The sequence below is a fragment of the Camellia sinensis genome, chromosome 9 (genome assembly GCF_055761805.1).
Source record: "Camellia sinensis isolate YWXY chromosome 9, ASM5576180v1, whole genome shotgun sequence".
Taxonomy (NCBI): domain Eukaryota; kingdom Viridiplantae; phylum Streptophyta; class Magnoliopsida; order Ericales; family Theaceae; genus Camellia; species Camellia sinensis.
This window is the reverse complement of record NC_138969.1, coordinates 5,956,415-5,977,563: the sequence shown is the minus strand read 5'-3', so window position 1 is coordinate 5,977,563 and position 21,149 is coordinate 5,956,415. Positions and strand designations below refer to the sequence as shown.

At 36.3% G+C, this 21,149-nt stretch overlaps 2 protein-coding genes and 1 pseudogene across 2 annotated transcripts in view; 1 reads left to right on the top strand and 2 right to left on the bottom strand.

Moving 5' to 3' along the window:
• LOC114260033 (small RNA-binding protein 11, chloroplastic-like) overlaps positions 1-21,149 on the bottom strand; it is a 47,297-nt gene that overhangs the window by 3,506 nt on the left and 22,642 nt on the right. The window lies entirely within an intron of this gene.
• Positions 423-20,364, top strand: LOC145798466 (DNA topoisomerase 3-alpha-like). The gene is made up of 8 exons (XM_082886047.1): positions 423-550; positions 645-824; positions 13,155-14,464; positions 15,004-15,056; positions 16,083-16,182; positions 17,025-17,063; positions 19,385-19,621; positions 19,740-20,364. The coding sequence occupies exons 3-8, from the start codon at positions 14,273-14,275 to the stop codon at positions 19,752-19,754; spliced, it is 636 nt and encodes a 211-aa protein (XP_082742173.1). The 5' UTR covers positions 423-550; positions 645-824; positions 13,155-14,272; the 3' UTR covers positions 19,755-20,364.
• On the bottom strand, positions 12,541-14,248 carry LOC145798973 (polygalacturonase QRT3 pseudogene; annotated as a pseudogene).

Here is a 21,149-nt window from a genome sequence, read left to right as displayed (position 1 = left end):
TAATCTTTCTATCCTATAAATTAAATCTGAGGACATTGTGAAATTGTATTTGTTTGGTTTTGCATAATACTTGCAAAAGAGTAGTTGTACATATATTCAAATGCTTTCAAAAGATGCAATGCACTCATCTCAACTTCTAAGTGAAGGACAATGGACTATTTAAGTATATGTTGAATGCCCAAATCTCTATTTCTCTTCAAGATGACATCAATTGTTGCCCGGACATAAGTTCTTACCTTGCATCATGAATGACAGATTTATCATATTCCACCACTGAGACTTGTTTAAGGAAGGAATTTTCAAATTTTGGCCAGATAGCCGAAGGTACATTTCATATATTTTTTTCCTTGGTTCGTTGAAAAAAAAAAAAAAAAGTGTCCTGTCTACCTATTTGTTCCATTACATGCTTCAAGTTTGCTAATTCTATCTAGTTTTACTAACAGTTAAGCTTGTTATGGATGAAAATGTGAAGAGGTCAAAGGGGTATGCTTTTATTCAGTGCACTAGTCAAGAGGATGCCTTGCTAGCTCTAGAAAGCATGGATCACAAGGTTTTACCAGCTATTCTTGTCTTGTTCTTGATTTTTGTCTATTTTTTTTTTTTAAACTTTAGAAACTAATATAATGCCCTTTTTCTTGTATCAGTATTTTGATGGCAGGGTGATCTTTGTGAAACTTGCAAAGCCAGGGCACAATGCGTTTGGTGTATACTCAAAAACCACCGGACCACCACAAGAGCAGAACATTGCAAATCAAGATGAGGCAATGGAGGGAGCAGGAGTATCACTTTTCAGATTTCTGTTTGGCTTGCAAAGTCTGCAACAGGTTAGGCTTAGCCTAGTGTTTGTGCATCGTTGATTCAATCTTATATGAAAGATCCTTCAAAAAATGATTTTTCTGTCTATGTGATAGGCACGACATTGAATGTTTACTTGGAAGTAAATGAGTTGTTGAATTGCTAGCCATTTTTTGTTAAATGAATATACTGAATTACTGATAAGGTATTTTGTACAATAGAAGAAATCATTTGTGTGAACAAGGTGTTAGGTTTTATTTTTGGCAACCCCGGTTGACAAAACTCCTTTCAGTTGTATTTATTTTCGCTCTTTTACTTCAGTGAGGCTATGAGTGTTTAGATGCGAATCCAACCCAAATTATGCCTTTCAGAGAAGTTTGTGATGCTAATGCTTTCAAGATTGCCACTTCGCTGATTATGACGGGGATCGAGCTGCCCGGTTAGCTCGCAGGGGTCCAGGGCAGCGCCACGGCGGGGTCGAGGGGCAGCGCCCCCGAAGCAAAATGCAAAAATGCATTCAAAATTGCCGGTCCGCTCGAGCGGACATACCCGCGCTCGAGCGAAGAATCCCTGGTTCCAGCAGTTTTGGTCGCCTGCAAAAGTACTGAGATGTGTGATTTCGCGCTCGAGCGGGCTTTCTAGCGCTCGAGCGGACCTCTGTTATAGCACACGCATATTTTGCTGAAGACGCTCGAGCGGGCTGTTGGGTGCTCGAGCGGAGATCGCGGGACAGATTCTATAAATTCGCGTGTTGGGTCAGATTTTAGGATAACTTCTCCAGATCTTCTTTTTGGGTTTTAGGGTTTATATCTGGGGATACTTTTTGAGTTTTCTTTGATGTTTTTATTGAGTTTTCAACTCATGATTTAAAGAGAGTACATCAAAGGTTTGTTTGTTATACACAAAAGAGAGAGTTGTTCTTCAGTTGTGGATTCTGAAGAATTCGAGCCTGAAGCTTTGGTGGAATCCGGAGTGGCTCATCAGAAAGACAATTCCGTGGTGAAGATGGGGTTGGAAGAGGCACATAGAGGTTGGTTCAATTAGGCGTTGTGGATTCGCTAGGTAATTGAGAGTATACCTGTGTAATTCCTTTAATTCTTCTCAGTGGATTGTCTTGTGGCTGTTGCCCGTGGTTTTTTGATCACAGTTGGAGGTGTCCAATTGTGGTTTTTCCACGTAAAATCGTTGTGTCTCTTTGTCTTGATTGTTTGATTGGGATTGTTATATTCTACTTAAAATTGATACATAATCACAAATCAACATCTAGGGGATTTCTAGATTTTTCACAAGGCATTGAATTTTTGTGTTTGTAGTAAAACTAACAATCATAAACACGTGATAGCCCCCAAAAGGAAAACCAATGTGCCTACAAGAAGAATTGTGTGCATGATGAGTAGAATGTGGGAATTTGCAACATTTGTTTGCTTTTTTTGTTTTATGTTTTTTAAAATTTAAAAAAGCTGAAGCATTTAGGAAATTGTAAAAAAAAATTTACTCTTTTGTGAGTGGATTCTTAGTTTTTTTTTTTTTTTCGCTGAGAACAAATGGACTTTTGACTTTGGAAAATGTTTGAGGGCCACAATTTTTGTGGCCATAATGGCTCAAAACTGCCAAAACGACGTCGTTTTGGGTGCAAAACATGCCAAAACGACGTCGTTTTGACAGTTTTGAGCCATTGTGGCCACAAAAATTGTGACCCTCTAGCATTGTTGTTTGACTTTTTGGCTTATTTTAGCCAAAAAAACAATTTTTTTTTACCTTTACCCCAAACAAGATGATCTGGGGAAGTTTGTTAGAAGATCTCTGTTAAACTAGTTAAATTTTAATATATTTTAGTTATGAAATTACTTTTTCTATTTTGGCTATATACACTTTTGTCAAAAATAATAAAATAAAATATCTCCAAGAAACTCTCTAGCCTTGTTTGGTTTGTTTTTCAGAAACAATTTTCTAAAACCTTCTCTGAAAACACATTTCTGGGAGTAATCAAACCAAACAGATTTTCCCAAAACAATTCTCAGAAATGTGTTTGGTTGTCTTTTTTCAGGATCACTTTTCAAAACAAATTCTCAGAAATCCGTTTGGTTGGTTTTTTCAAAAACACAAAATACAAACACCCCTAATTATGTAAACATGTTTTTTTTTTCTTTCTTTTTTTCTTTTTTTTTTTTTTTTTTGAGAATGAAGCAAAACAGCACAGATTAGAATGAAATTGATGGATACTCACAGCATGGTCAAGAAATTCATGCAATAAAGCTGTATTTTCTAATGCAAAAATCTGGCCTTATGCTAGATCAGTTCACCTTTGGAAGCATAATAAGATCTTGCTCAAGTTTGAGTTCCATTGAGCTAGGGAGGCAGTTGCATGTTCATGTCATTAAATCAGAATTTGGTTCCCACCTTATTGCACAAAATGCTTTGATTGCAATGTACACAAAATTTGGTCAAATTGCTGATGCATTGGATGTGTTTTCTGGTATTAAAAAAAAGGATTTCATTTCATGGAGTTCAATGATTGCGTGCTTTTTACAACTTGGTTATGAGTTAGAAGCATTGAGCCATTTTAAAGAAATGCTGTCTCAAGGTGTTTATCAGCCAAATGAATTTGTTTTTGGTAGTGCTTTTAGTGTTTGTGGCAGTCTCCTGCAACCAGAATGTGGGAGGCAGATCCATGGGATGATTACAAAATTTGGGCTAGGGAGAGACACTTTTGCAGTTTGCTCGCTCAGTGATATCTATGCAAAATGTGGTCTATTGGATTTTGCAAAAACAGCTTTCTATCACATAGAGAGGCTTGATTTAGTGTATTGGAATGCAATCATTGCAGGGTTTGCATATGGTGGTGATGCAGACGAAGCCATGCTGTTTTTTTCTCAGATGAGGCATCTGGCATTGACCCCAGATGATATCATAGTTCGCTCCCTGCTTTGTGCCTGCACAAGTCCAGTTACCCTAAATCAAGGCATGCAGATACAGCCATACCTTATCAAAGTGGGCTTTGATTTAGGTATAGCAGTGTGTAACACTTTACTTTCAATGTATGCAAAGTGTTCAGATCTTTATGATACATTTAAAATGTTGAACGAGATGACAAGCAATGCAGATTCGTTCTACTGCTCCTACCAAATGCTCCTTTCAAATAAACCACCGAACTCTATAATGTGATGAAGGATAACCCAGTTACCAAACTAGAATGAACACAGTACCTGTTACCACACTAACAACATACCAAACCAGTGTCAAGGGATGAAGACTAACAGAATCTATTAAAGCACCCAATTAAGGCCTTCTGTAAAAACATGTAAAAATGGATCTAAATAAGTAAACACACATTTAGAACACACAGATGCATCTGTTCCCAGACCAAAAAACAGAAAGCAGCATAATGCAAATTTAACATACACAGACAAGCATCTGTTCCAGTTACAGATTCAGAACACACAGAGACGGGATTGTTCCAGTTACAACATCTAAATATAAAATACAGATTCACCATTGCATCTAAATTTAAAATACAGATTCACCAATTATAGTATCTAAATTTAAAATACAGATTCAGAACACAACAACACAGACTTGCCAGCAACACAACAAATTTAAAATTAATCTGATCACAACTATCCACTGTTTCACTAATTTGCCAGCAACACAGCAACACAGACTTCAACAAATGGATACAGAACATCACCCAGATAAAGAAGACACAGATTCAGAACAGCACCACAGTGAATTTGATTGCAGCAGCCGCACCACGCGTTGGCTTCATCTGCATATGGCTTTTGAGTTAGCAATCCCATTTTCAAATATATACAAGAAATACAAATATAATGTGAAGTTTGAAACATTAACCTACTTTGATTATGTGCTTCATTTTTTCCAATTACCAAAAAGAATCTACCTACTTGTTATCATATACCTATTGTTGTATGCCTCTCACATAGATGCTGCAACCTCATCTCGTCATTGTCCCATCTACACTAGTTGTTCACGTGACATGTTCACATGGTTGTGTTGTTGCATAGCTGGTACTCCATCTTCATTTCCGTGGACATTTTGAACTCCAACTTCACCCTGAACTTGACTTGCACCTTCACCTCCACCTTCACCTTCATCTTCACCTTCATCTTCATCTTCATCTTCGTCTTCAACGTCATCTTCATCTTCATTACTTGATTCTTCTGCATCGAAAAATTCATCCTGCTCTTGCACTGTCCGGATCCAATTGTGGAGAACATAACATGCCATAACGATTGGCCCTTGTCGTACCATATCATACCTTGGCATGTGTCTCAATAATGGAAACCGTTGCTTCAACACTCCAAAGGTTCTTTCTATAACATTCCTCAAAGAAGAATGTCTATGGTTGAACAACTCCTGTGGACCATGGTAGCGACGCCGCCTATTGAACTCTTGCAAATGGTATTTTTGGCCACGATATGGGGCTACGTACCCGGGCATGTGTGTATACCCGGCATCAACGAGATAATACTTGTCTACAGGAAAACTCTTTCAGTAAGAACATGTCATGCCATATTTGGGTGTGAGAAAAAGGAAAACTCTAAATTAAAAACAAATACACTTACTAGGTGGTGGGTGTGGAAAGTCAGCAGAATTTGTGGTAAGTGCTTCTAGGAAAATTCATGAATCGTGTGCACTATCTTCCCAACCAGTGTATACAAACGTAAACTTCATGCCAAATGAACATGCAGCCAATCATGAATTGAGAGCTGATAAGGTTGATGGTTTTTGTTGGGGGACTGAAAACTCGGGCTGCTTTAGCGTCTCATCTGCATATAGGTGGTGTGAGAATAGTCTAGAATCTAATGACTATGGTACTATCTCCAAGATGATATGGCAGAATGTCTCGACTCCTAGAGCTAAAGCATTTGTGTGGCTAGCTTGGAGACAAATGTTAAAAACGTCATCTTTCCTTCAGCAGATTGGTGTCATTCCAGTTACTGCTAATATCCAATGTGTGTTTTGTAAAGCTGAAGTAGAGGCTGTCAATCATGTTCTGTTGTGGTGTCCTTTTGTTTGGAAGGTGTGGGCTGATATACTTCTCTGGTGGGGATCTCAGTGGGTTATGCCGGCAACAGTAGATGGAGTTTTACAGTTTTGGGCCGGGTTTTCAGGTAATAGTTTTGAGAGAAAAGTTTGGAATGTGTTGCTTATAGCATCCTTGTGGTCTATTTGGAAACACAAGAATGAGGTGCTGTTCTCTGATAGACAACCAGATCTGCATGGTCTATGTGATCTAATTAAATCCAGAACTGCCATGTGGGTTAGAGCTGCTGACCCAAAGCTGCCTTTCTCTGTTAATGATTTCTTGTTTAACTTACAACAAATTAAGTTTTGTAGAAGAGGGATAGGTTGAAGCTGTGTGCAGCTGCTGGAATGCTATTAGCCTTACCTCTTATTTCTTAGTTACTTCCCTTTTTTCGGAGGATAGGAGCAAGCAGAATAGTGTGAAGTTGTGCTTGGCCTGTGTTTTTCTTTTACTGATTTGCTTGGCCTGTATATTCCTGCTGGTTTTCTGGTATTGCTGGTGGTTCCTCTAGTTGGTCTCTCACCAACTGGTATATTGTTAGTAGGTGTTGGGTTAGCTTTTTGATGCCACCTTCTGTTTGGTTTCAGCTAGCTATGCAGGATGTTTCTTATGTAATGGTGTTTTCATATATATATAAATTTCTTTTGTTTGCCGATCAAAAAAAAAAAAATGAACATGCAGCCATGACATTTTGAGTTGTATGCACTTTTCTACCTCGATATGGCATTTGGTCACCTTTTGGTGCCACAACAACAACATGTGTGCCATCTATGGCCCCTACACAGTCCTACATGATATAACTTTGAATTAATTTATCTAATTTTCAGTCTGAATAAGCCATATAAAATAATGCAAATGAACTTAAGTTTTTGTTACCTTAAACCATGGCCAGTACCATCTGTCATTCCGAATTTTATGATGGGTCACATCCATGTTCGGTGGTTGGATTACAAATGGCGCAAGATTTCCCAACGCCCGCATCATAAGTACGAAATGACGATGAATTGTCTCATTTGAGTGCTGAAATTGATCTCCAGCATTTCTTGTTCCTAAACTTTGACCACAGATAAATAAAAACATAGCCAACGACTCTTCAAGTGACAATCGCATGTTCGACCAGTCTACAACATTTCTACGGACAATCTGTCTAACTAATTCCACAAATGTCGGGACTTCCATTCGCAATTGTTCACGGATTGATTTAGGATTTCCACTTAGTAAGAATTTTATGTACTGCTCACTAGTGTATGGACAATTACGTTGCGGTTGTCTCGTAGGAATGTCACGTGTTAGTTGACAAACCATGTGTAAGTCCATAACATCATCGTCATCGTCACTGTACGGGTCGTACATATTGTTCAGTTGCCTTCCATTGGGTCGTGACGACGACATCTAAAGCGAAAAATGTAAAACAGTCAAGGTATTATCAGTAATGACATGAGTACAGCACTAAAAATTTAATGAGGACATTGCAACAAAGAAAGCATGGCGAAAAGATATTACGACAACATAGTGGTAAGTCTAAAGCCAATGAACTTAGACAGCATGATATAAATAGTTAGGTCAACACCCAACATAGTCCAAACCGAATATTACAAAAACAAACAAATTAAAACAAATATAATTTAAGTTTAACAAATGCAAAAAATAAAGAAAAATACACCCAAACAATTCTGCGAGCATCTTCATTTCCAGAAACCTCACACCGAACAGTGGGATGACCAAGCTTCTCACAAACTGAGGATCCAAAGGTACCTCATTTCCGGTTCCATGGTCATAAACATGGTTCGCCATTCTAGTGATGTGAACATGTTCATGGCCTTCAAAAACAAGCTCGAATCCAGGGCCATTGATTTTAGGATGGTCATACATGCTGCAACGGAGTACACATCAGCTGCCCCAGCGTTGGCCTCGGCTTGAAGGTAACACTGTTCATGTGCTTCACATGAACGTTGCCATGATTGCAGTGCATCGTCCATTTTTGGGTTCTTGCTGGACTGACCCTGGCCACTAGACTTACGCTTACTTCCGGAAGTGCAAGATTCATCTACTACGCCTTTTCCCGACGTATATGCATGAAAGCGTTCATCCATTTCTCGCTCGTCATCAGATGTGGATGCACCCTGACGAGAAGAACGTGCAAAAGCGCCAGTGGCAAATGACTTGGCAAATATTTCTGACATGAGCTCATAATGTCCAAGGCCTTTGGTTTGGAATTGTTTTGCATTTGGGTGTGCCTACAAGTTATAAACTTTAATTAATTAAGCATTTAGAAAATTATTTCTCTATGCACATGGTTATGCTAAATGTATGCGCCAAATAATTACCTGAACATAATTTTCCCAAACATCGTTTGGGGCTGTCACTGTTTGAGTGATTGGATCCCAGCCCAAACCCGTGTGGTTTTTCAGAGCAACAAACTCTGTGTAGTTCGCCTTCAAACGCGCGAACTTACCCTTCAATTTTTTTTGCCCATAATTTTTTCCAACCTTTTTAGTCATCTTATCATCAATTGTTTGCCACTGCCTTGGGAAAAAACTCCTATCTTTCTTTGACATGGAAGGACCCTCTTTCTTTATTTCGTCCACCAATATTTCTAAAAATATCTTGACAATTTCGGACCCCCACATCTTAAAGTCGTCATTATCGTTAGCCATTCTAGCCTAATACAAGTGCAACAAATTACAGTTTATAGTTATGTGAACAACTTAAGTTCCAGAAAAAGTTTGGCAGTACGTGACATGAAGCATATGCATAATAATAACCATTACGAATGTTACAAATATTTAATATGAGATTTCGCATGCCAAAGTTTACCGGATAAGGACAATCGTTTTCAGCTGTGGAGGAATTGACTGATGGTTGAGGTGATCTCTTCCTCTTGGCCCTTGGTGTATTGAACAATGACCGTGGAGTACAAAGTTGGCCTGGCTTAAAATCAAAATGAAAAATTCAGAATGAGCAGAATTTATGTGGAATACATGAGCAGAATTATCAAAGGAGAATTTTCAAAATGAGCAGAATTTATGTACATATACATGAGCAAAATTTATATTTCAAATCAAGTACCGCATTTTTTCTAGACATTCATTTCTGGTCAATGTAAGAAAAATCATTGAAGTTATTCTAAGTGAACATATGTGAAATACAATATTCAAACCTTCATAGTTTAAATTTTAAATCCTGCCAGTATTCTAAATCAATTTTGCCTTATAAAACTGAAGAGAATTGTCATTCCAGCTACATCGACTCCACAGCACTAACTGATAAAAATCCAAAAACTGGGTCAGATTGTGAGAACCATGCCACTCCTGTGAAACACACTATTGGGCTGTTTTTTGAGCCCATGCAATAGAGATCACCATCTGGAATTTTTGGCTGGTTCCCTGGTTAAATTTAAAGAACATTGACAATGTTTGTACACTAGTTTGTAGTTTTGACTTTAGTAGAATAAAAAATTAAATTAATTCCACTCTAAAATCTAACAAAAGTAGAAAAATGAATATAATTGAAAACTGCCAATAGAACAACTCAAAGCTTATTGAAGAAGAAAATAAAAAGGCTGATCCAAACAGGGAAATTAATTTTTCCAAAACGTTCATTACATCATTTCAGTACGAATATCCCAAATAGAGTTTTTGATCTGTCATTGATGATATAAATGCTCTCATAATTTGTATTGACCAGAATTTATGTATGCATTTACCAGAATTTATGTATGCATACATGACTAGAAAAAATGCGGTACTTGCATTGACCAGAATTTGTGTGGTCATCTATAGCCTTCTCTTGAATGGTTCATTTGCAGTATACTGTTCCCAAAATAAAAGCTGAAATGGAGAAAACATTGCAGTGGCTCATTCCCATTGCCACTAACACAACCAAGTAAAACTACTAGCCTTGACAAAATTTTGCAAACTCTACCGCTATATAAAAATTAAACTACTCCTTTAAAACTTTAAAATCTACTCAAAAGATAAACAACTTAAACTTTTTAACACATTCTAAACTGCTACTCGACTCATTTACAAGCCTAATCAGTAGTGTTTTGTAACCTCACATTTGCTATTTTTCAATGTATTAAAACTGCATCTTCTATTTCCAACATCAAATATGTGCAGCATTTTTCTATTTTCTCATTGTTTTTATATTCTCAAAGTAAAAGATTTTTTGAAAAGCCAAAACTACAACAAAAGCAACACTCATCAACTGCTATGTTAGACTTGGCTTGCTCACAAACACAAAACACACACCAAGCCTACTAATCTACAGAATGAAAGCTTCACCGGAATCAATTAAGCACAAAATGATACAGAACAAAAAATAAGAGTGCAAATGTATAATAAAGTAAATAAGATTCCAATGTTTGTGGTGTAAACCAAGTGGTGTGGCAATTGCTATCGATTCCATATCCCAAAAGTCTGGCGTCAAAGTATCTTTACACAAATTGCATTCCAAATTATCAATTCTTGAAGGTATCAATAACAATTAAAGTAACAACGTGAAATACTTTTCCCAGTTCTAAGCATATAAAACTAACAGAGGTCCAAATTCACGAGAGTAATCACCTAGTAAGATAGTATACGATGAATTCAAGCGTAGAATAGTTTTGAGCGTAGAATAGTTCTTATCCAAATTATCAATTCTTGAAGGTATCAATAACGATCAATTTGTCTTATGCAAACAAAAGTCATTTTGAGCGTAGAATAGTTCTTATGCAAACAAAAGGAATCACAGAGTTAAAATTGAAAGGCCAATGAATTTTTTGAAAAGTCATTTTGCTTCTCTTTTTCTTCTTCTTATTATATTAGATTTTCCAAAAACAAACAAAGAAATAAATAACCTTTTAATCTTTATAAATGTTCACCTAAACCCAGAAAATGTCTGCATTGTGAAACAGATGCCTTCTTGGAACATCATCCCCATTAAAAAAATTCTATCTAGATAGACAGAATGATAATATTCTAATTTGTAATAAATATAACACATAATAAGGGAGCAAAAAACAAAAGTGTTGTCAACATGAACTCCATGAGTAATACATACATCAAGAAGGGATTGTTGAGATTCATATCCATATATATATCTCAACCTATTAACAATTGGTGCGTTTATCGTTAGGGATAAAATATGAAGAAATCTTGAGCTAAATAACTAAACAAGCATTTGACCTAGGGAATTACCAATGTGCCACCTCCTATTAAAGATCATTTATTCGACAAAAGGACTTAATTCAACTTAATCTCATGTTCTCTTCTCTTTTTTTTTTCTTTTTTTTTTCTTTTTTTTTTTTGTCTTTTCTAGATTAGTATAACAAATTGCATCAAGCTTTTGCATGATATGCAAGGATATATTACAGTATATGACCACAAAATCCTGCATTTTCCGGCAAAAATTTCCTTCTTATTTGAGAGCTTGAAAACGATATCAGCAGAATTGAGGGACCTTTAAATTATTCTTTCACCTTCATTGTTTACTGCCTTGGAACGAAATTCATGGCTGAAATCAGTGTAAATTCATCTTTTCACAAAAAATGGGGAGAAACAGCCATTTTCTTATCAAAATTGCTAATCCTAAAAAGAGAACTATCTGTAATCTACATATGTTCTATGAGACACCAAATAAATTAGGCTAAGGTTAATTTACCGATTTCGAAAATTATGCGGTGTGTGACTGTATGGACTACGATTTCAAAAATTTACCAGAATCAGTCAATACATTGTTCAAAACTGACAAACCCAAATGAAATTTTTTTTAAAAAAAAAAAAAGTAGTTATGCATTAGAAATACCTCTTGCTTGCCTGCTTTTGGTGGCCCTCAAATCCCACCAGCACGGCCTCTCTGTTTTTGCAGTGAAGGATGAAGTTATGCTTCCTCTTGGTGGGGTTCGACGCTGGTTGGTTTGCATTTTATAGAGCCCAGAAGAAAAAAAACGAAGGACATTGATGTTACAAGTACCGATTGTGTGAAGATTTCATTTAGTTTGACTAAGACCAAAGCTAGGGCACGATTTGGGGAAATCTGTGAGGCAGAGAAGTTGTGATAGATAGTGTCAGTGCATCTAATGCGGAAGATTTCTCAAATCTTGAACAGCGTATTGATGGAAGGAAGGCAAGTGGATCTTCGAAGGCACTTGGGCGAGTGCAGATCTTGACGTACAGGTACGGATCGTCTTCCTTCACACAGCCGATAGAGAGCCGTTGGACTGCCTTGAATGATTTTCTTTGTATCACAGAGATAGGTCAGAAAAGGCAAGTGGGTCTTCGAAGGCACTTGGGCGAGTGCAGATCTTGACGTACAAGTGCGGATCGTCTTCCTTCACATAGCCGATAGAGAGCCGTTGGACTGCCTTGAATGATTTTCTTTGTATCACAGAGATAGGTCAGAGAGGTTCTTTTGAGAGAGAGAAGACAGAAGATGCATTTTCAGAGAAGTTTTGAGAGAGAGAAGTTCTAAAACGTGTTCTAAGATGAGTCTCAGAGAATATTTCAGAAATAGGTTTGCCAAACGTGTTTTGGTACTTTTTTCTCTCAAAAATTGTTTCTGAAATACAAACCAAACAAGCCCTCTATTCTTCTTCTATACTATTTAAATATTATTTCTGTAGTGTATGAGTATAACAACACCCAAGTGTATTCTATATATAATCTTGAAAACATTTGCTTTCTCTTCTTAAAACATTTACTTTTACTATGAAATTTGATGGAATTGTACATTTTCTTTTAACTTTCACTATGAAATTTGATGAAATTGTACATTTTCTATATGCTTTACATGAGAAAATTTCTCTCTCCAACCATATTATTTTGATCAACCACCATAGAAACCACCCCAGTCACGGCCCTGTCACTCTCCACCACCACCACATTACCCGAAACATTGGTCATTGCATGTAACGGAAACCCTACAACATTAACCCCAGGAGTGTAGAATGAGTAATGAACATGATTAATCTTATTAGGAAACACTAACACAGATGAAAAATCGATCACCCACTTCATCCCATTTCCTGACACCGCCAATTTCCCAACCGTCGATTTAAGGCTCATTCCATCTACATTGTTGTGATCGATCACCACTTGATCAACGCTCGTGAATTGCCCGTCTAGCTTGACGATTGGCACCATATTTTTTGGTTCCCCACTAAACATGTTATTAATTATGTTTAGCCCTGAGATTTTACCTTTAATAGACTTTAGCACAATGTTACCATCTCCAAGGAAAAACCCATTAGCAACCTGAACTTGAAATGGGTCTTCAATCAATATAGCATTATAATCCATGTAACAATTGTGTATTCTATTTTGTGCAGATTTAACTAGAATCCCGACACCACCAAACACTGTTGCCTTATTGTAACAATGTACCCCCGTGAGCAAGTTAGCCTGACCCTTTAAGATGATTCCCGTGGCTGCTGAGAAAATGACAACGTCTGTTACTGCATTGCCATTGCTAGCAAGATCAATAGCAATGCCCGAGAAATCTCTTTCCCCTTTATCACCACCGATTGTTGAGCATTGTCCAAGGAAGCAGGTTGAGATGAAGGTCTCGTGTCCTTTCTGCACTAGTATTCCTTTGGAGGTGAAGTGGATGAAGAAGCAATCGTGTATGTGGTTCCTGGGTGAATCAATCACAAAAATTCCTCCACCATGATAGCTTGAGTCGAAGAGGATGTCACGGAAGGTGAAGTCCTCATAGTAGATCGGGCTTTTTTGATCGAAGTAACCTTCAGAATTCGTCAGTGGCTGAGAATTTGGTGCCCATAATTCAATAAGATGTCTATCACTAGGAAATGTGTCTGATGCTCTAAAACTACCTCCCTGTACCTAGAAAGCCAGGCCAACATTGCTTATTTTAGAATGAAAATGAATAGAGACATGGAAGAACACTTGCGAATGGGTAGTAGTTCAAGAGTATCAACTGACAAATATAATATATTTTTAAGACGAATATAATGTATCGTGTGATTACTATTATCAAATTAATCAGGAAAAAAAATCATAATCTACACACTGACGTATTAAGAGATGAACAATGCAAATTATTGAAATGAGTGTAGTGGGCAAATTGCATGGATTCAATCCTCCCTTCAAAGAGAAGTTGGACAATACGAACCTTTTAATTAACCTTGTATCTAGCAAAAGTTATTCAGGTTTTCAGGTTTCACATGACGTAAATTGTATGTATCAGAGTATTGTTTTAGTAGGTTCTATCAATTTTATGATCGTATATCCCGTCATGAATGGTATGAAATATAATGTAACGCATGACATGTAATGCGACCAGAGGACTTAATAATTTTTTTCCGTCTCTAAAATTGCTCAAATTTAATATTACGTATTGACGGTTGAGAATCAAGAGACATTAGTGATGTGAATTAAAGACTGTTTTTGTTAATGCATTCATTCTCATGCTTGAAACGCGGGACACATGCTGGCATGGACACCTGGTAATATGAGGAATTATAAATTATTTTGTTTTCTTCTTGTCAGTTATGAAATTTGGAAACCATGTCTTCAAGCTATGATGGAGAATGACTTGAAAGCAGTTAGCATAGGGACAAAGAGAAAAGCTGAGGTTTTGTCAACATGCTTGGAGCAAATGAAAGCTTGCTTCTTAGATGTAAGTTAATGCATGACCTCTTGAGAAGACCCATGCCTGATACTATTTCAACAAAATCATGCTGTAGCCTTGATTTCTTCCATGCAAATATGGCCTCAATATTGTTTTCAAGTTTTTTATTTATTAAAAAAAAAAACTCATAATAAGATGACATTGTGAGCCAATGAAGTGAGTTTTGATTCTTGGCCTCATTATATTCTTAGTTAGTGTATGAAATGTAATTGTGTTACAGACTTACTGTGTTGATTGCTATTAACTTGTGCTTGAATAATTACAATGGTGTGTGTACCATGACATGCATTGGTCATACAACCAAATCTTTCCAACAGTATAAAATCTCTTTATGACCAATGAAAACTTTGCATGTAACAATCACAATGGTTAATCAGATACATATTTGTTTTGGTATATGCTTTGTAACAAATATCATCTCTTTGTAATTCTCTTTCCTAATATATATGACTGTCTAATTTTTTCCATGCGTTCCACATTATGTATGATTATGCCTTCAGATAATTATACTGGATGTTTTTTTGCAGGCAAGGTTGAATAAAGTAAAATTGTTTGAAGCCATGGGAATTTTTTTCGTGAGGTGGTTCTTTACCTTTCCCAAGTGCCCTTAATAATATATTGGCCTTCAAATGAGCTGAGTTGTTCATGAACAACTCGGGCTTGGCTCGCTATGAGGATTACTCAAGCTTGTTCACTAAATAGATGAACCAAGGTTGAACTTGAATTTTAGGTTCGTTTGTTATATGACCCAAGCTTGAGCAAGATTGAGCTCGGCTCGGTTAGACTTGGCTCGCTAACTAACAACAAAGGGTCTTCCAAACATGCCATTGTTTAGTTTCTCAATGTACATAAGATATTTTTTGGAAGCTCGTGTCTCAACATATGGATAGTATATATGCTTCACGTTATAACTTATACCCTTGGAGTTGATACATATAGTGCCTTTGAATTTGAACTTAAAAATAATTATGTTTAATCACTATCTTTGACCCTCAAATGTCTAATTTCCTACGACCTGTCTTAGGCAACAAAAAGAGATGCACTCTCTTTGTAGTCAACACTACTGAGAGAGTGAGAGAGCAGAGACGAAAGAAGGATGATTATGTATTCTTTGGCTATCTATTCCACTCTCTACTTTTTCATTCAATTCACAGCGGAGTTACTTCATCTCTCTTTCTCCTTTTCTTTGGTATTCATCTTTACTTTTTTCTTTTAGATGTGTAAATCAATCTGCACAAGTTCACTAAATCTTGAAGTTTTTTTAATCTCTAAAGGATCCTTCATTTTGTATTTGGAGAGAGATTTAGTTTGAATTTTTAGTTTTTTGATATTTTCTACCATAATCTATCTAATATGTTTGGATTGGTCTTTACTTATCTGAAAGAATTTATGTTTGCTTAAGGTTTGTTCTTCTTCTTTGTCCTACATAGCTGCTGTTGTGTGTTTTGTAACTAGCCAAGCTTGAGCTCATTGAAAAATGGTGAGCCGAGCACAAACACCCTTTCAACTTGAACATAATCATAAAAAAGCTCCGCTCGGCATGCCTTGGCTCATTTGCAGCCCTAATAGTATATAGTTCATTTAAATTCTTCTGCTATCTTTGTAGAACTAGTAGATCAGGTGCAGATGAGCAGCATGCAGTTGGAGATGTTGTTCGGCGATGTGGTGTTTGCCAGGAATCAGATATGGTGCTTAAGCGGAAACCGGTAACTATTTGCATGTTAGATTTTTTGTTGATGTAAATAAACAATTAAAATGCTTGTCACTATCTTTGTTTTGCAGTGGGTAGTTCTATTTCTGCTAAAAGTTTTGCATTCATTTATTTTTTACGTTTCTAAGCAAGATGTATTGAAGTTGAAACGACGTGTATATTTATGTAACATAAATAGATATTATTAATAGATAACACTGCTATGCAGTTTCCTTTCTGAAATACATCTGACATCCTTCTGGTCAATTTCTGGAATAATCAACTGTTGGTTTTGTTATTTTAGATTGATCAATATCTTGAAGTACCATGCGAAATGTGCTGCTAATTAAACATTTTGGTTCGTCTTTCTTATGGTACAAAGTCTCTTATTTCTTTTAGTCAGTTTATCAACAAAGCATTTTGTAGATGAACTTTCATATTTATTTCTGCCTTTCCTGTAAACTGTCGGAAAAAGACAAACCATGGGCTTCTAGGGCATTGGTCTGCTAGGTTCTAATTCATATATCACCGGGGAACTTGCTATTCAAATTCGAGCGACTACCTCATTTTTTCTCCCCTCTGAACACCTGTCATATAATAAGAAATTTGCCTTTTTGTTTTGTTTTGTTTTGTTTGTTTGCTTTCTTTTTTTTTTTTTTTTTGAATATGATTGTGGTTTCATAAATTGAATTTTTCTTTCTTTGAACTTAGATCTTGTGGCATTTTTCTTTCTATGATATTTTTTGCACCCTCCTTCTTTACTGATGTTTAACTCTTGTATTGTACGGGTTTCTAATTCATCAATAAAGATTTTTGTTGATCAAAAAAAATATTAAGCAATCTGCTCCCTCTATGCAGGATGGAAATTTCCTGGTTGGGTGCTTGGGTTATCCACAAGTAGGTGTTTTTTCCATTGATATTGTTAACTTATTAAAAATCCTACATTTGGAATTATGATTAACATATTAGACAAGCTATTCAATGTTGCACTAAACCTTTGAGAATGAGATGAATTATTCATTTCTTAAAATAAACTTGATCTGTGCGAAATGTTGTTATTGTTGACTTGAAGTTGGATTGTCCATCTGATGATCTTTTGAATATCTTGTATTTACTAATTGCATGCATGAATCAATACATTAGTGTATTTTCATTATGCAAATCTGGAAATGTGAAATAGAATTGCTTCATTTCTTGTGTAGATTATGTAGAACTTTATCTATGTTCTCTATATCCTATCAATTACTTCATACGGCTTTGCACCATCCACGACTATGAATAGCAAAAAGTCTAATCCACTCATGTAAGCTGAATGTAATTCGATTTTGCTGTATCCAGATTAATATGGCGTACTGTGGATGAAGAATACTTCATTTTTCTGGGTAAAGAGATGAAAAAGACATGCTGGTCTAATAATGTAGGGAATTGTCAGAAAAAAGAGCTTGCGCAAAGGAGTATACATAAATATGAAACTTAGTGGTTTTAGGATTCAAGTCTCTTTTGAATATTGGTGTATAAGGTCTACTATTTTAGCCAATAAAAAAAGGCTCTACTATTTTTAGGGATATGATGTAGCATCATGTAAATCAAGCAGAATGTTTGATGCAAATAGATTGGGCCCTTCCACCAAGTTGATGCAAATGGATGCAACAAATAGGCAATAGATGCAGCCAACGGAGTCCTGGACACTTGAAATCAGAAATAGCAAAAACTGAGCACAAACAGCTTCTACAATCTGATATTAAGGATACGAGAACCAAGAAATATAATTTTCTAGGATAACATTTCAACTAGAACCAATATTAAGCACCAAATGATGTTTGTTCTTGAAATCCAAGGGACAATACCGGAATATGGTAGTCTTCTAGTTCTAGACAACAAGGAAAACAACAGCTTAGATGCTAGCCTCTTTGCAGATGCAGCAGTGATGAAGTGATTGGTAGGCACCATGGGGTTTGAATCCTCAAATCCTGTCCTCCAAATCTTCAAAACCCTCTCAAATATGTATTCTCTTCATCAAAATGTACCCTTTCCCTGCAGATCAACCCTTTTTCATAGAAAGTCGAGAGACTTCTTGGGAAAGCCTGAAATTCCTTAACAAGGTTGATTCACAATTATGGATCTACGTCGTCAACCACTTGGTCAATTCAACCAATCAAATGATCAAGCCATAGCTAGATCACAATCTAAACAATTAAGAGAGTGACGATTTTAATATGGAAAACCTCAATTGTAGGATAAGACGGAACTCGAAACCGATTCCCGATTTTGAATCTAGAGCCTAATTTCCGTTTATGAAAACTTGTTACTTAATAACTCTAAACCGGTTGACACACTAAAATGCTCAAACGGGTTCGGATGTCAACGAAACTTGACACGCACAACATTCTACGCACACATGACTTGTAGGAGAAGACGGGACTCGAAACCGATTCCCAGTCTTGAATCTAGAGCCTAATTTCTGTTAATGACAACTTGTTACTTAATGACTCTTTTTCAAACCAGTTGACACACTAAAATGCTCAAACGGGTTTGGATGTCAATGAAACTTAACACGCACAACATAGGCACACATGACTTGTAGGATAAGACGGAACTCGAAACCGATTCCCGGTTTTCAATCTAAAGCCTAATTTCCGTTAATGAAAACTTGTTGCTTAATAACTCTTTTTCAAACCGGTTGATACACTAAAATGCTCAAACGGGTTCGGATGTCAACGAAACTTGACACGCACAACATACTAGGCACACATGACTTGTAGGATAAGACGGAACTCGAAACCGATTCCCGGTTTTGAATCTAAAGCCTAATTTCCGTTTATGAAAACTTGTTACTTATTAACTCTAAACCGGTTGACACACCAACATACTCAAACGGGTTCGGATGTCAACGAAACTTGACACGCACAACATACTAGCCACACATGACTTGTAGGATAAGATAGAACTCGAAATCAATTCCCGGTTTTGAATCTAGAGCCTAATTTCCGTTAATAACTCTAAACCCGTTGACATACTAAAATGCTCAAACGGGTTCGGATGTCAACGAAACTTGACACACGCAACATACTTGGCACACATAACTTGTAGGAGAAGACAGAACTCGATGAAAACTTCTTCTTTACAAACTCTTTTTGTGTTTATTCGATTATTGTTATGGATTATAGCTCAATGTGTACAATCATTGCCTATTTTTAATAGTATTATCATCATTGTAGGATGTAATTAAAGTTTCTTTGGAGAGTTCTGTAATACCAAGAGTTCAATTGGCGGAGGGACTTCTTATTAGTGTCGATCCGTTGTGTGAAATTGATGGAGTTCCAATTGGCCCTGAATTTCGCAAAGTTTTTGTTTTAAAAGCGAACAAGCCGAACGCTGTTTTGGAAACAACATCCCGATGTCTAAGAACAGTTGGAGAAGCTGTGGGACGACACATTGTGTGGCGCTCTATTCATGTATATGTTACAATCTTATTTATTTATTTATTGAAATAAATATCAAATGTTTTACATTTTCTGTAAGCTTGAAATTAATTATATTATAAATGATTTTTTTTTTTTTTTTTTTTTGCAGGTGCAACCCTTTTGAGTACGTGATGATATCTTCGCATATCAATATAGGAGCTTACTATTGATATCAAAACAAGCTACATTATATCTGTTTTTATTTTTTTTATTTCTATTGTCGATGAAATTTGAGTTCTTGAATTTCAAAAATTATTAGTATTGTTAGAGGTTATTTTATATATTTTTGTAAAAAATATTTGATTGACAATTGCTACAAGGTACATATATTATTCTTGGTATATGATTTTTTGAATGTGAATTTGGATGTGGATGTCACTACAACAAAAAACACTATTGGCGACTAAAATGGGAATTTTCGTCGCTGAAAGTCGTAGAATTGGCGACTAAAATGGAATTAGTCGCCAAAATTGGTCACTTTTGCCGACTAAAAGAGTTTAGTCGCCGAATGCAATGGTTTTAGCGACTAAAAGGCAGTTTAGTCGCCAAATATAGGGGTTTTAGCGACAAAAAAATTTTTAGTAGCCAAAGGTTAGGGTTTTTGGCGACTAAAACCATTTGGTAGCCAAACGTTAAGGTTTTGGCGACTAAAAACCACTTTGGTCGCTGATTGTACCTGTTTTGGCGACTGAAAACAGTTTGGTCGCTGAAGGTCAAGCTTTTTGGCTACTAAAAAAAAATTAGTAGCTAAAAACAGGTTTATGGCGACTAAAATTCACTTTAGTAGCCAAAGGGGGAGGTTTTTGGCGACTATAAACAGGTTTAGTCGCCAAAAGGGTAGGTTTTTAGGCGGAATAGTTTTCTTTAGTGACGGAAAATTAATTAGTAGCCCAAAAATAATAGAATTGGCGACTAAATAATTTTTTAGTCGCCAAAAGTGATCTAAATTTTTTTTAATAAATAATTTATTTTTTACATAAATTATATCGAATATATATAATTACATTTATATATATAGTTTTGTATTAATACTGGTGAAAGTAATATATAAATAATATAAGTTGCAACTATAGTCATGAGATGGCTCAGTGGCATAGTAGGGTGGAGTGTGTGGTTAAGGTTTGGAACCACCTGGAGGTCTTAGGTTTGAAGCGTCTGAGGCACAAAGGGAAATTTTTTTTTTTTTCAAAAATGCTTTTGGCGACTAAACACTGTGGTCGCCAAAAGATTGAGCATTGCCGACGAAAAAAATAGTCGCCAAATGTATAAATAATAAAAAAATTAATTCACTATTGGCGACTAATAATTTAGTCGCCAAAGGTATAATTTCCAAAAATGGAATTGACTATTGGCGACTAAAATCTTAGTCGCTGACGACCTGTGTATTGCCGACTAAAAGTTTTTTAGTCGCCAAAGGTATTGGCGACCGTCTCTTCGCGACAAACCCGGCGTCTAAAAGATTTTGTCGGGGAAAGTGGAAATTTGACATTTGGCGACTAAAAAGGGACTTTTGGCGACT